The sequence below is a fragment of the Somniosus microcephalus genome, chromosome 2 (genome assembly GCF_052327205.1).
Source record: "Somniosus microcephalus isolate GS21.2 chromosome 2, FLI_Smic_1.0, whole genome shotgun sequence".
NCBI lineage: Eukaryota > Metazoa > Chordata > Chondrichthyes > Squaliformes > Somniosidae > Somniosus > Somniosus microcephalus.
Genome location: NC_140988.1, coordinates 326,179,603 through 326,196,140, shown reverse-complemented (window position 1 = coordinate 326,196,140; position 16,538 = coordinate 326,179,603). Strand labels below are relative to the sequence as shown.

General features: G+C 44.5%; 1 protein-coding gene across 2 annotated transcripts in view; it reads right to left on the bottom strand.

Annotated features, from left to right (window-relative positions):
- LOC147123563 (coiled-coil domain-containing protein 68-like) overlaps positions 1-16,538 on the bottom strand; it is a 151,668-nt gene that overhangs the window by 30,496 nt on the left and 104,634 nt on the right. For both annotated transcript variants that reach the window (XM_085974677.1, XM_085974685.1), the window contains exon 7: positions 15,729-15,823. In XM_085974677.1, the coding sequence (XP_085830803.1) occupies positions 15,729-15,823 (95 nt within the window). The remainder of the gene's footprint in view (positions 1-15,728; positions 15,824-16,538) is intronic.

Sequence of the window (16,538 nt, the reverse complement as noted above, 5' to 3'; positions counted from 1 at the left end):
AGGCGAATGAAGTGCCAGATGACAAGAAAGCGCTGGTATTGTTGAATTCAATGGGTGCAAAAACGTATGGCTTACTACGAAACCTAGTAACCCCAGAGAAGCCAGTAGAAAAGGATTTTGAAAAAATAGTGTCAATCCTACAGGACCACTTAAATCCCACACCGCTGCTGATAGCAGAAAGATATAAGTTTCACAAAAGGAACCAGCATAAAGATGAAAGTGATGCTGAGTATTTAACGGAACTGCGCAAGCTATCGAAACACTGCCAGTTTGGAACGGGACTAGCAGATACTTTAAGGGACAAGTTTGTGTGTGGGCTTCAAAGTGAAGGAACCCAGAAACGGCTTCTATCAGAAAAGGATCTTATGCTGGACAAGGCTTTCAGCATTGCAGTATCTCATGAAGCAGCCGCACGGGGCGCTGCAGAGATACAACGGAGACCGCAAGAATATGGCACAAATGAAATGTCATACGGAACAGTGAAGTGCTATCACTGCGGCAGAACAACACATGACCATAATGATTGCTGGTTCAAGGACAAAGTGTGCAGACAGTGTGGAAAAGTAGGACACATAGCAAGAGTCTGCAGGTCGGGAAAGAAAACCAGCAGCAAGAAATCTCCACAGGAGAAGTACAAGAAGGTACATAAGGTGACGGAGAGTAGTTCAGACGAACAGAAGAGTGATACAGACTCCGGAAGCAAGGAGCTGGGTTGTCTGAAACTACATAATGTGATCAAAACGGAGGATCACCAAACTATCTGGGTCACGCTCAAGATAGCAGGAGTCCAAGTGAAAATGGAATTGGACACAGGATCAGCCCTAACAGTCATAAACCGAAGGGACTACAAGCAGCTATTCTCACATATACCCTTGAGAGATACAAAGATTGTCTTGAAGACGTACACAGGGCAAAAAGTCTACCCCAAAGGAAAAATAAGGGTGAACGTTATATATAACGGCAAGGAAACACCAAAAATGGACCTATATGTATTGCCAGATGGAGGACCACCACTACTAGGATGTGAATGGATCCGGAATATACAGCTAGATTGGCATTCCATACAAGCACTGACTGTAGATGCCAAAAAGGATGACAACGTCACACCTGGACGACTGTCAAAAATGCTAACTGATGCACAAGAAGTGTTCCAGCAGGGACTTGGAACACTAAAAGGCATAACAGCGACGATCAAAATAGAGGAAAATGCAAGCCCAAAGTTTTTTAAGGCCAGACCGGTACCTTATGCGATCCGCCCAGCCGTCGAAGCAGAACTGGAAGGTTTGGAATGTTCAGGAGTACTGTCCAAAGTGGACTGGAGCGAGTGGGCTACACCCATCGTTCCTGTAATGAAGAGGTCGTTGAGTAATACGCCTGGGGAACCAAAGAAGGTTCGCATCTGTGGGGACTTTAAGGTGACAGTGAACCCAATCCTTCACACTGTACAATATCCGCTTCCGCGGATTGAAGATATTTTCGCCTCGCTATCTGGAGGGAAACGCTTCACTAAGATTGATCTGGCCCAGGCGTACCTGCAAATGGAGGTAGAAGAAGCCTCGAAACAGTACCTCACGATCAACACTCATAAAGGTCTCTACCAATACAACCGGCTGGTGTTCGGGGTAGCATCAGCTCCGGCTATTTGGCAAAGGGCAATGGAACAAGTCCTGCAAGGGATTCCAGGGACCCAGTGTTATTTGGACGACATCCTGGTCACGGGCGAAAATGACAGTGATCACCTCGCTAACCTGGAGCAGGTGCTCACTAGATTGAAGGAATATGGGCTCCGAGCTAATCGCCACAAATGCGATTTTTTCCAGAAGCAGATCTCGTATTGTGGCCACGTTATTGATAAAGAGGGGTTACATAAGTCCCCTGAAAAGATTGAGGCAGTAGTCAAGGCTCCAGCACTGGAAAATGTGTCACAACTGAGGTCATTCCTCGGGCTGGTGAACTACTACCATAAGTTCTTGCCGAATTTGTCTACCGTACTACACCCACTGAACACCCTACTGCAAACGGGGGTACCATGGAAGTGGAGTGACGAATGTAAACAAGCTTTCCAGAAGAGCAAATCATTGATCACATCAAAAGAGGTGTTGGCTCATTTCAACCAAGCACTACCAATTCGGTTGGTGTGTGATGCATCACCCTATGGCATTGGAGCGGTGCTGTCGCACAAATTCCCAGACGGCTCGGAGAGGCCAGCAGCCTTTGCGTCTCGGTCACTAACCTCAGCCGAGCGTAACTACGCCCAGATTGACAGGGAGGCCCTCAGCCTAGTGTGGGGAGTGAAAAAGTTCAATCACTATCTGCACGGGCAGAAGTTCACCTTGCTGACTGACCACCAACCACTTGTCTCCATCTTTAATCCAAAGGAGGGCGTTCCGGTGATGACTGCACAACGGCTACAAAGATGGTCCCTTTTTCTAGGGGCGCACCAATATGAAATCGAGTATAAGGGCACGAAACAGCATGGAAACGCTGATGGGCTATTGTGGTGTATGTGCCTTTAAGAGCCCCAGGTGTGCGTAATGCCGGTAATTGCCACTTGGGCTATATAAGCCTGTGTATTGTGTATATCCTTAAGAACCCCCCCCCCCAGACTTGCTTAGTAAATACCTATGAACCAACTCCTGTCTTCAGTGTCTTTATCTATACACGGACACTACAGTGGCGACGAAGTGGAAACGGACTTACCTGCAATTCGGCAGCACCTCAAGAACATCGATTCCTCCGGCGTCCAGAAGACTCAAGGGAGTAAGAGAAACTGTGGTTTCACCAGCTGGCCAAGCTGGTGGCAGGTACTGCGCTAATCCTTCCTGGGCGTCAGGCTGGGGCTCCAGCGGCGGGCTCTACAGCTGAGACAGGCAGCGAAATCGGAGGCAAGCAATAACGGACTGGGAGGGAGCACTCGGGAGACGGCCGGCGCGGCAAGCAGGTCAGCGTTCAGACCTCCGGCAGGAACGAATCTCCAACAGTGAATAAACGGAAACCGCAGTAAAACAGCGTTGTTATCGGCAGCAGCGGCGGGAAAGCGCGGGAAGCGCCATATCTTTGCTACAGAAAAAAAAAAGCGCGGGAAGCGCCATATCTTTTCTGAAATGCCTAAATCTGGTAATATTGATGCTTTTGATAGCGAAATAGAGGATTGGACCACATACGTGGAAAGAGTAGAGGTATATTGCGCTGCAAATGGAATAGAAGATGAAAAAAAAGCTTCAGTACTTCTGAACTTAATGGGCGCGAAGACATACGGGCTGTTACGAAACTTAATCACTCCAGCCAAACCAAAGGACAAGAATTTTAAAGAAATTGTTGATACCCTGCAGGAGCACTTAAACCCAACACCGCTGCTGATAGCGGAATGATTCAAGTTCTTCAAGAGAAATCAACACAAGAATGAAAGTAACGCTGATTACCTAACCGAATTAAGAAAGCTATCAAAGTACTGCCAATTCGGGGCAGGACTATCAGATTATCTTCGAGACAAATTCATTTGCGGTCTCTTAAGTGAAGGAACACAAAAAAGACTGCTTTCTGAAAAAGATTTAACATTGGACAAAGCGTTCAGTATGGCTGTATCATACGAAGCAGCAGCAAAAGGAGCTGCAGAGATACAACAAAAGACACAGGACTTCGGCACCCATGAAATGACACAGGGGTTCGGAAGATGTTATCGCTGCGGCAGATCCACCCATAACCAGAGGGACTGCTGGTTCAAGGACAAAGCATGCAGGCAATGCGGGAAGATTGGACACATTGCACGGGTATGCCAATCTGGACAAAATAAATCCACTGACAGAAAACAAAAAATCAATAAAGAAAAGTACAGGAAGGTACAAATGATGACGGACAGTAGCTCCGAAGACCAGAAGAGCGATAGCGACTCCGGAAACAAGAGACTAAGCTGTCTCAAATTACATAATGTACTTGCCAAAGATGATTACCAAACCATTTGGGTTACCCTCACAATAGCAGGGTCCCCAGTTAAAATGGAGCTAGATACAGGATCAGCTCTAACCGTAATAAATCGATGAGATTATGAGAGGCTATTTTCGCATATACCTCTAAAAGACACATCCATTATCTTAAAAACATATACGGGGCAGAAAGTATACCCCAAAGGAAAAATAAGGGTGCCTGTTGTATACAACGGCAAAGAAATACAAAAGCTTTATTTATACATTCTACAAGATGGTGGTCCACCGTTGTTGGGACGTGAATGGATCAGGAAGATACGTTTAGACTGGCACTCCATTCAGGCACTGACGGTAACCAGTAAGGAAAAAAACAATGATGACATCATACTTGAACGATTAAAAGACATCTTGGCCAACGCCAAAGAAGTGTTTCAAGAGAAACTAGGAACCTTGAAAGGCATCACCGCCTCAATAAAAGTGGAAGATGCAGCAATTCCCAAATTTTTTAAGGCAAGACCGGTGCCATACGCAATACGTCCAGCAGTCGAGGCAGAGCTGGAGAATTTGGAAAAAGCAGGCATATTATCCAAAATAGATTGGACCGAATGGGCAACACCCATCGTTCCAGTCATGAAAAAAGCATTGAAAAGTAACTCTGAAGAACAGAGAAAAATTCACATCTGTGGTGACTTCAAGGTGACTGTAAACCCGGTCCTTCACACAGTACAGTATCCTCTTCCGAGGATAGAAGATATTTTCGCCTCACTGTCCGGAGGGAAACGTTTCACCAAAATTGACTTGGCACAGGCATATCTACAGATGGAGGTTAAGGACGCCGCTAAAAAGTATCTCACAATAAACACACACAAAGGCCTGTACCAGTACAATCGACTGGTTTTTGGAGTAGCATCAGCTCCAGCTATCTGGCAAAGAGCTATGGAGCAAGTCCTCCAAGGGATTCCGGGACTCAATGCTACCTAGACGACATCCATATAACAGGAGAAAACGACAACGAGCACCTTGCCAATTTGGAGCAGGTGCTCACTAGGCTGAAAGAACGGGGCCTACGAGCAAATCGCCCCAAGTGCGAATTTTTCCAAAATCAGATATCATATTGTGGCCACATAATTAATAAGGAAGGGTTGCATAAGTCACCTGAAAAAATTGAAGCAGTTATAAAAGCCCCAGCACCTGAAAATGTTTCACAATTAAGGTCATTCCTGGGATTAATAAATTACTATCATAAACTTTTACAGAACTTATCAACTCTTCTACACCCTCTTAATGAACTTCTACAGACAGGAGTGATTTGGAAATGGAACGAAGACTGTAAACGTGCCTTCCATAAATGTAAAGACTTAATCACATCCGAAGAAGTTTTGGCTCATTACAACCCATCACTACCAATCAGACTGGCATGCGATGCATCCCCTTACGGCATAGGAGCAGTATTATCCCATAAATTCCCTGATGACTCAGAACGGCCGATAGCTTTTGCGTCACGCTCATTAAACTCAGCTGAGCGTAACTATGCCCAAATAGACAGGGAAGCACTCAGCCTGGTATGGGGAGTGAAGAAATTCAACCATTACCTACACGGACAAAAATTTACCTTGTTGACTGACCATCAACCCCTCATCTCCATATTCAACCCTAAAAAAGGTGTTCCCATTATGACAACACAAAGGCTACAGAGGTGGTCCCTTTTTCTAGGGGCACACCAATACAACATAGAATACAAAGGGTCAAAACAGCATGGGAATGCTGACGGTTTATCGCGCCTACCGTTGCCAACGATAGAAGAGGCACCTACAGTAGACCCAGTAGAGATATTCCACTCTACCATAGTGGAATGTCTACCAGTGACAAATTCTGCCATTGAAAGGGAGACAAGAAATGACCCGACTCTCTCACGGGTCTACGATTTAACAGTGAAGGGATGACCAGCACATGGCGAACCACTGTTGCCAGTATTCTCGCAAAGAAGAGAACAGCTGTCAGTGTGCCGAGGAACCTTGATGTGTGGATCCAGAGTGGTGATTCCACCCAAACTCCAGGATAAAGTGCTAAAGGAGCTTCACGAGGGGCATCTGGGTGGAGTGAAAATGAAGAACCTAGCTAGGGCGTTTGTATGGTGGCCAGGTATCGATGGAGACATCGAAGACATGACCAAGAGCTGCCTAGGATGCCAGAAGGTCCAAAACGCTCCACCACAGGCCCCTCTACATCCATGGGAGTGGCCCTCATCTCCCTGGCAAAGGGTGCACATCGACTTTGCTGGTCCATTTATGGACTCAATGTTCTTAATCGCGGTTGATGCACACTCCAAGTGGCCGGAGGTAATAAAGATGTCCTCCACCACCACGGAAAAAACCATCACAGTATTAAGGACCATATTTGCCAGGAATGGGCTGCCAGAACAGATATGTTCTGATAATGGACTGCAATTTGTGTCCGAAGAATTCAGAAAGTTCTTAAAAAACAATGGGGTAAAGCTCTACATGTCTGCCCCATACCATCCCGCCACCAATGGATTGGCTGAAAGGTTTGTCCAGACCTTCAAGAAGGCCATAAAGGCCATGGGTAATGAAGACATAAAACTTCAGCACAAGGTGGATAACCTCTTATTCGCATACAGGAATGCAACACATATGGTTACCAACCAAACTCCCGCCATGATGTTCTTCAATAGAAACCTAAGATGCCGGCTGGATTTGGTCAAGCCCAACATCCGAAGGGACGTGGAGAACCGGCAGTTTCAAGGCATGAATGAAAGGCCAACTAGGGCCTTCCAGATAGGCCAACAGGTTTTGGCCCGGGACTACCGTACCAAGAAATGGCAGCCTGGAACTATCTGCACACGACTAGGACCACTGATGTATACCGTGGACATCGGAGAAAGCATAATAAGGCGCCATGCTGACCAAATCATAAAGTCATCCGAAAAGGGACAACCTACACCACCACTCTATACATCTAACGATGAAGTAGAGATACCCATATCTACCTCCGATCCGGTGATACTGGAACCCGATGAACCCGACACTGGCATTCAAGCCGAATCAGCCTTGCCAGAAGAACCTACTACACCACCAGAAACTACTACACCCCCGAGGCGTTATCCGGACCGAGTCAGGAAGCCTCCTGAGAGACTAACTTATAATAAATTAATTACAGCAATGTATATTATTTTGCATATAACATGTAATTAATAATTACTTAAAATATGATGTACTGACTAGCTAAAAGGGGAGGAATTGTGGTGTATGTGCCTTTAAGAGCCCCAGGTGTGCGTAATGCCGGTAATTGCCACTTGGGCTATATAAGCCTGTGTATTGTGTATATCCTTTAGAACACCCCCCCCAGACTTGCTTAGTAAATACCTATGAACCAACTCCTGTCTTCAGTGTCTTTATCTATACACGGACACTACAGCTATCATGCCTGCCACTGCCTACTGCGGAGTAAGCACCAGCAGTGGATCCTGTCGAAATATTTCATTCGACTATAATTGAATGCTTGCCAGTAACTAACGCTGGTATAGAGAAGGAGACCCGAAATGACCCGACGCTGTCTCGGGTATATGATTTGACGGTGAAGGGATGGCCAACACATGGCGACTCACTGTTGCCAGCATTCTCATCCAGAAGAGAACAGCTGTCAGTATGCCAGGGGACCTTGATGTGTGGATCCCGAGTGGTAATTCCACCCAAGTTAAGGGAGAGAGTGCTCAATGAGCTTCACGAAGGTCATCTGGGAGGGGTGAAAATGAAAAGCCTTGCTAGGGCTTATGTGTGGTGGCCGGGGATCGATCAGCAAATCGAGGACCTGACAAAGAGCTGCTCAGGATGCCAGAAGGTCCAAAATGCACCACCACATGCCCCTCTACACCCATGGGAGTGGCCCTCATCTCCATGGCAACGGGTGCATATTGATTTTGCTGGTCCATTCATGGACTCAATGTTTTTAATAGCCGTGGATGCGCACTCGAAATGGCCTGAGGTGATCAAAATGTCCTCCAGCACCACGGAGAAAACTATTGCAGTCCTACGGACCATTTTTGCCAGGAACGGCTTGCCAGAGCAGATTTGCTCTGATAACGGACCACAGTTTGTGTCCGAAGAGTTTCGAAGATTTATGAAAAGGAATGGGGTAAGGCATTACACATCCACCCCGTATCATCCAGCCACAAATGGATTGGCTGAGAGGTTCGTACAAACCTTTAAAAAAGCAGTAAAGGCCATGTGCGAAGACGACATTCCACTGCAGCATAAGGTGGACAATTTCCTGTTAGCCTACAGAAATGCGACACATGCACTCACCAACCAGACCCCGGCCATGATGTTCTTTAACCGAAGGTTGAGATCTCGTCTGGATTTGTTCAGACCAAATGTACGAAGAGATGTTGAGAGTAAGCAATTCCAGCACATCAATGAGAAGCCGACAAGGAGCTTCAATGTAGGGCAACCAGTCTTGGCCCGCGACTACCGAACAGAGAAATGGCAACCAGGAACGATATGCACACAGCAGGGGCCACTAATGTACACAGTGGATGTTGGGGAGAACATTGTGAGACGCCATGCTGACCAGATCCTAGAGTCACAGGAACGAGTCAACCACATGTCTTGGCCATACGTACCTGGTGAGGAACCCAACGTACAGGTCGCATCTACCTCAGAAACAGTAGCATCGGAAGCTGATGAACCAACCGACGACAGGGGGCCAGAATCGCCTCTGCACCAAGAGCAAGACACTCTGGAAAGGCGCTATCCAGAAAGGATCAGGAAGCCTCCCCAAAGACTGAATTTATAAATAGACTATTTTCAGCTAATGTTGCATGTTAAAAGTGTTAATTGTAATTAGTTTGATATTTAATTGTTAAATGAGTGTTATGGTACTGTTAATCTAAAAGGGGAGGAATTGTAATGTATGTACCTTTAAGGGGAGAACTACTTTTTACAGCTCCTGTATACTGTAGAACTGGCAGTGACCACACCTGTATATAAACCCTGAGTAGTGATCAGTACAGTTAGTTCTAGAGTAACCCTCATTCAGTAAACACCTGTTGATCGTTCCCTGCAGTCTTTTGTCTGATTATTGAAGGACACAACATTAAGATACACGGATCTAACACTTGCTACTGGTGTGAATGAGAACAAAGACTGCAGGGAGGATGGACAAATTGACCACGGCACCATGGTACAGGAGGCCATTCATAGAAACATAGAAAAATAGGAGCAGGAGTAGGCCATTCTGCCCTTCGAGCCTGCTCCGCCATTCAATATGATCATGGCTGATCCTCTATCTCAATTACCATATTCCCGCTCTCTCCCCATACCCCTTGATGCCTCTTTTGTCTAGAAATCTATCTATCTCCTTCTTAAATATATTCAGTGACTTGGCCTCCACAGCCTTCTGGGGTAGAGAATTCCACAGGTTCACCACCCTCTGAGTGAAGAAATTTCTCCTCATCTCAGTCCTAAATGTCCTACCCCGTATCCTGAGACTGTGACCCCTTGTTCTCGACCCCCCAGCCAGGGGAAACATCCTCCCTGCTTCCAGTCTGTCTAGCCCTGTCAGAATTGTAACATTTCAATGAGATCCCCTCTCATTCTTCTAAACTCTAGTGAATACAGGCCTAGTCGACCCAATCTCTCCTCATACGACAGTCCTGCCATCCCAGGAATCAGTCTGGTGAACCTTCACTGCACCCCCTCTATGACAAGTATATCCTTTCTTAGGTAAGGAGACCAAAACTGCGCACAGTATTGCAGGTGTACTAAGACATCCTTGCTCCTGTACTTAAATCCTCTTGCAATGAAGGCCAACATACCACTTGCCTTCCTAATTGCTTGCTGCACCTGCATGTTTGCTTTCAGTGACTGGTGTACAAAGACACCCAAGTCCCTTTGTACATCAACATTTCCCAATCTATCACCATTTAAATAATACTCTACCTTTCTGTTTTTCCAACGAAGTGGATAACTTCACATTTATCCACGTTATACTGCATCTGCCATGTATTTGCCCACTCACTCAACTTGTCTAAATCGCCTTGAAGCCTCTTTACATCCTCCTCACAACTCACAATCCCACCTAGTTTCATGTCGTCAGCAAACTTGGAAATATTACATTTGGTTCCCTCATCCAAATCATTGATATATATTATGAATAGCTTGGGCCCAAGCACTGATCCCTGCGGTACCCCACTAGTCACCGCCTGCCACCCCGAAAAAGACCCATTTATTCCTACTCTCTGTTTCAAGTGGGGGGAATGAAAAAGAATATGATAGTTGTAGGGGGACAGATACAGTTCTCTGCAGCCGCAACCATGACTCCTGAAGGCTGTGTTGCCTGCCTGGTGCCAGGGTTAAAGACATCTCCTCGTTGCTGGAGAAGAACTTGGAAAAGGAGGGGGAGGTTGTTGTGGTCCACATAAGAACTAACGACATCGGTAGAACTAGGAATGAGGTTCTGCTGAAGGAGTTTGTGGAGCTAGGGTACTAATTAAAAAGCAGAACTGCAAAGGTAATAATCTCTGGATTACTACCTGAGCAACACACAAATTGGCATGGGGCAAACAGATTAGAGGTTTAAATACATGGCTGAAAGAGTGGTGTGGGAGGCAGGGGCACTGGCACCAGCACTAGGGAAAGAGAGAGCTGTTCTGTTGGGATAGACTCCACTGGCTGGGACCAGTGTCCTGGCAAATCTTATAACTAGGGCAGTTGATAGGACTTTAAACTAATAAGGGGGAGGGAGGGTTCAGGTAAGGGTAAATCTATAAGTCTGAAGAGAAAAGTCAAGTTTGTAGAGCAGAGTAGTGATTTGGGTAAAATCAAGCAGGTTGTGTCAAGAAGGGACAGTTTAACAATGGTAATAGGACATTAGCGACTAAGGCCACATCAGAGAAAAATAGCAAGAAGTTAAAAATAAAGGTGCTATATATGAATGCATGAACCATTCATAATAAGATAGATGAATTCATGGCACAAATAGAGATAAATGGGTTTGATTTAGTAGCAATTACTGTGACATGGTTGCAGGGTGACCATAGTTGGTAACTAAATATTCCAGGGTACTTGACTTTTAGAAAAGATAGGCAAGATGAAAAAGGAGGTGGGGTAGCCCTGATAATAAAGGATGAGATAAAGACAGTAGGGAAAAAGGATCTTAGTCCAGAAAATCAGGATGTAGAATCAGTATGGGTGGAGCTAAGAAATAACAAAGGGCAGAAAACACTGGTGGGAGTAGTGTATAGGGCCCCTAACAGTAATCATTGTGTTGGACAGAACATAAATCAGCAAATTAGAGGAGCATGTAAAATAGAATCATAGAAATTTATGGCACAGAAGGAGGTCATTGTGTCTGTGCCAGAAACAAGAGTAATGCAATAATTCTCGGGGACTTCAATCCTCATAGAGACTGGGCAAACCAAATTGGCAAAAGTAGCTTGGAGGACGAGTTAATGGAATGCATTTGAGACAGTTTTCCAGAAGAATATGTTGAGGAACCAACAAGGGAAAAGGTTATATTAGATCTAGTATTGTGTAATGAGACAGGGTTAATTAGTAATCTTATAGTAAAGGATCCTCTGGGGAAGAATGATCATAATATGATAGAATTTCATATTAAGTTTGAGAGTGATGTGGTTAAGTCTGAAACTAGGGTCTTAAAATTTAAACAAAGCCAATTACGGAGGTATGAGAGGCGAGTTGGCTGAGGTAGATTGGGAAAATAAATTCAAAGATATGACAAAGCAATGGCAAACATTTAAAGAAAGAAATCCTAATTCTCAATGAATATACATTCTCTTGAGGAATAAAAACTCCACTGGAAAAGTTGTACAATTGTGAATAATATGAGAAGTTAAGGATAGTATTAGATTAAAAGAAGAGGCTTACAATGTTGCCAAAATAAGTAGTAAGCCTGAGGACTGGGAGGGTTTTAAAAATCAGCAAAGGATGATCAAGAAAGTGATAAAGAGGGAGAAAATAGAATGAGTAAGTTAACAAGAAATATAAAAAACAGATTGTAAGAGCTTTCAAAATAGGTAAAAAGGAAGAGATTAGCGAAAGTAAACATGGACCCCTTAGAGGCAGAGACAGAAGAAATTATAATGGGGAATAAGGAAATGACAGAGTCGCTAAACAAATTTTGTGTCTGTCTTCACAGTAGAAGATACAAAGAACATACTGGAAATTGTGGGGAGCCGAGGGTCAAATGAGAGTGGTGACTTAAAGTAATTAATATTAATAAAGTAAAAGTACTAGATTCTAGATCAGTCCCCATGGATTGGAAGGTAGCAAATATAACCCTGCTTTTCAAGAAAGGAGGGAGAGAGAAAACAGAGAACTAGTTAGCTTGACATCAGTCATTGGGAAAATGCTAGAATCTATTATTAAGGATATGGCAACAGGGCACTTGGAAAATAGGCAGAGTCAACATGGTTTTATGAAAGGGAAATCATGTTTGACAAATCTATTAGAGTTTTTTGAGACTGTAACTAGTAGGGTAGATAAAGAGGAACCAGTGGATGTAGTATATTTGGATTTTTCAGAGGGCATTCAATAAGGTGCCACACAATAGGTTGTTACACAAGGTTAGGGCTCATGGGATTGGGGGTAATATATTAGCATGGATTGAGGATTGATTAACAGATAGAAAACAAAGAATAGGAATAAATGGGTCATTTTCAGATTGGCAGGGTGTAAAAGGTGAGAGACTAGTAAATTAAATGTTGGGATTCAGAGGGATTTGAGGGTCCTTGTACACAAATCACAGGAAGTTAACATGCAGGTACAGTAAGCAATTAGGAAGGCAAATGGTATGTTAGCCTTTATTGCAAGGGGGTTGCAGTATTGATGCAATTATATAGGGCTTTGGTGAGACCACACCTGGAGTACTGTGCACAGTTTTGGTCTCCTTGCCTAAGGAAGGATATACTTGCTTCAGAGGGGGTGCAACAAAGTTTAACTAGATTGATGCCTGGGATGAGAGGGTTGTCCTATGAGGAGAGATTGAATAGAATGTGCCTATACTCTCTGGAGTTTAGAAGAATGAGAAGTGAATTCATTGAAACATATAAAATTCTTAGAGGGCTTGACAGGGTAGATGTCGAGAGGCTGTTTCCCCTGGCTGGAGAGTCTAGAACTAAGGGTTATAGTCTTAAAATAAGGGGTTGGCCATTCAGGACTGAGATGGGGAGAAATTTCTTCACTCAGAGGGCTGTGAATCTTTGGAATTCTCTACCCCAGAGGGCTGTGGATGCTCAGTCATTGAGTATATTCAAGGCTGAGATCGATAGATTTTTGGGCACTAAGGGAATCAAGGGATATGGGGATAGGGTGGGAAAGTGGAGTTGATGTAGAAGTTCAGCCATGCTCTCAATGAATGGCAGAGCAGGTTCGAGAGACTGTATGACCTACTCCTGCTCCTATTTCTTATGTTCTTATATCTTATGGACAGGTATGTTCAAGGGTGTGAATTAAAGTCCAGACAATATACTGTCTCCCTGGTGCCAAGGTGAAAAATATCAAGGCACATGAATTAAAACTTTTGAGACGGTTGGGTGAGCAGCTAGAGTGGTAGTCCGTGTGAGATCTACTGATTTTGGTAGGACTGAGGAAGAGCTTGTGCATAAGAATATAATGAGGTAGGAAAAAGCTAAAAACAAGACCTCAAGGCTAGTATTCTTGCAATGTTTATATGTAAATATCCAAAGGCATTATAAGTTGGTGATTGAGAGGCATTAATTGTGTGTGGAGTGGGGGGCCAGGGGTGCAGTGATGTAGCCATGACTGACTTAGACTGAAGTAGGTTGCTTTCATCCCAGAATAAAGAAGGAATCTGTGGAATAGGTAAAGGAGGCACCAGCCATCATTTTCCAACTTTCTGTAGAAATAGGAATTGTGCCAACGAAGTGATGGCTGGCAAATATTACACTCCTGTTAAAGAAAAGGAAAGAGAAAGACAGGACATTATGGGCCAATTAGTCTTACCTCAGCTGGGGGTAAACTTCCTAGAGATATTTTCCATTTTTGCCCTGCTGGTGGAAGCGTCAATCACTGACAGCGGATTTCAGAAATTTGGGTGTGCGCCCCAATTTCCAATATGCACTGTTGGCAGAAAGGGTCTCCAGCATCAGTGCAACGTCAGAAAGCTGGCGCTCTGGAGTCCGCAATATGGGGTGAAATTAGTGAACACTTAGAAAGATGTGGGCTACTGCAACTACAATTTGCATTTATATAGCGCCTTTAGCACAGTAAACATCCCAAGGGCTAATCAGGGGCAGTTAGTAAGTTTATAAAGTTGTAGTTTATAAAGGACTGGTTAGGCTTGACTAATTTAATTGAATTTTTCAAGAAAAGGAAGAACTTGCATTTTTGCATCTCATTATGTCTCAGGACCTCTTGAAGCACTTCTCAGTCAATAAATTATTTTTTGAAATGCAGTGACTGTTGTGTTGGCAAACAAAGCAGATACTATACACATTGCAAGGTCCCACAATCAGCAAATGAGATAAATTGTAATTTGTTTTTGCTGGTTTTTTGGTTGAAAGATGAATGTTGGCCAGGACATCAGGAGAACTCCCTGCTCTTCTTTAAATCACATCCTGAGATATTTTACATCCGCTTTAGCAGGCAGACAGGCCCTTGGTATGATGGTCTCATCCCAAAAATGGCACCTCTACCAATGCAGCACTCCCTCATTATTATATTCAGAGTCAGCTTAGATTATGGGCTCAAATCCTGTCATTTTAATGGCCCTGAATTTGCAGTCTGGATGATGGCGAACTGGCAGCATTTGCCATCATTGCGCCTTTGAAACTCAAAGCAACTTTGGGATTTAGCGCTGGCACATGCGGAAATCTAGAAGTTGCGGTCTGTCATTCACTGCTCCGACACAGGCTCCCCGATCAGTCTCCGGCCCCCACTCAATAAGGCTCTACCCACCACCCCCCCCCATCAAACTCTGTTCCTTCGTCGTCACTGGGTCAAAATCCTAGAACTCCCTTCCTAACAGCACTGTGGGAGTACCTTCACCACACGGACTGCAGCGGTTCAAGACTGTGCTCCCCCGCAACCCCCCCACAGAGCCAGCAATCAGTGTAATCGCTCAAATCAAGGAAATGGATGAAAACTTCGACTCTACCGCAGTAATTACGCAGTGAGCCTCTCCACTAAAAGTTAGACCCAAAGGGATTAGGTGTAACTGGGGTTTTAACAGTGTATTTAAAAAATCTGTTCATGGGATGTGGGCATCGCTGGCAAGGCCAGTATTTATTGCCCATCCCTAACTGCCCTTGAGAAGGTGGTGGTGAGCCGCCTTCTTGAACCACTGCAGTCTGTGTGGTGAAGGTACTCCCACAGTGCTGTTAGGAAGGGAGTTCCAGGATTTTGACCCAGCGACGATGAAGGAACAGAGTCTGATGAGGGGGCTGCAGTCTGATCAGAGTGGCCGGAGGATGATTGAGTGGGGGCCGGAGACTGATCGGGGGGCTGGTGTCCGATCGGGGGGGCTGGAGGGTGATCGGGGTGGGGGGGGCGGAAGATGATCGAGTGGAGGCCGGGGGCTGATCGGCGGGGGGGGTAATTAACTGGCGCAGTTAACTGGTGGAGCAGCTCATGTGCTCATTATAGAACCCACCGGATTTCAATGGAAATGAAAATTAGGCAGGTTCTATAACGGATGGGCAATCTGCTCTGCCAGTTCATTGCCCAGGGTGAAAATGACCCCCATAGCGAGCGAGATGGAAAATATTAGACTATGGATGAAGGTCTGTCAGTGAAGTAAAATTCCTACCTCTTTGAGTTGTCTGGAACATCCATAGAAGTAGACTTATTCCATTCCATCTCTTTTTCCACAAACTGTTTTCTTTCTATCAACTCTTTCTTCTCCTACATAAAAGATTTAAATTATTACTCCTAAGAATCCTTTAAAAATACAGTATATTTTAAAAATTATAGAGCTAACATTGATTTCAATATGGATTTAAGAAGATAGGAGCAAGAAAACGTCATTCAGCCTATCCTACTTGCCCCTTTGTTTAGGCTGTTACTCAAGATCCACAGGAGGTTTTAATTTTCTCCGGTAGTACACTGGTTAATGACCCTGAAATTGCAGTGTCTGTGATGGCGGACTCTCAGAGTACGTCGTTGTAATCCTTTGAAATGCGCCGCAAGTCCCGGATTTATGCATGCGCTTGCGCAAGTGTGAAATCCGGAACTTGCAACCTGTCAATGTACGCGTTGACAGGCCATCCGTGGGGGGGGTCCAAAAAACCAATCGCTGCCGCAGAGTTGGGCTATTTGCCGAGCGACCGGCCAGCAATTGCCCAAACAAGTCTTACGGTTGATGCAAACAGGTATAGGCCCTGCTTGCAGCAGTGTAAGGGGATATCTAAGCCTTAAATTAAACATTGGCATATCCAAAATTATGCACATATGCTTTATTAAATGAGCTTATGCAAATATTGGCCTGAATTACAGTTTTAATGATGTGTGAAATTATCAAAAAGTTAAATTTTTATTGAGTTTGGTGGAGTGATGGTAATTATGATTAAAATTAAAATTCTGTTAATTGTATCATTTTTACATTTTGCGATTCCATTGC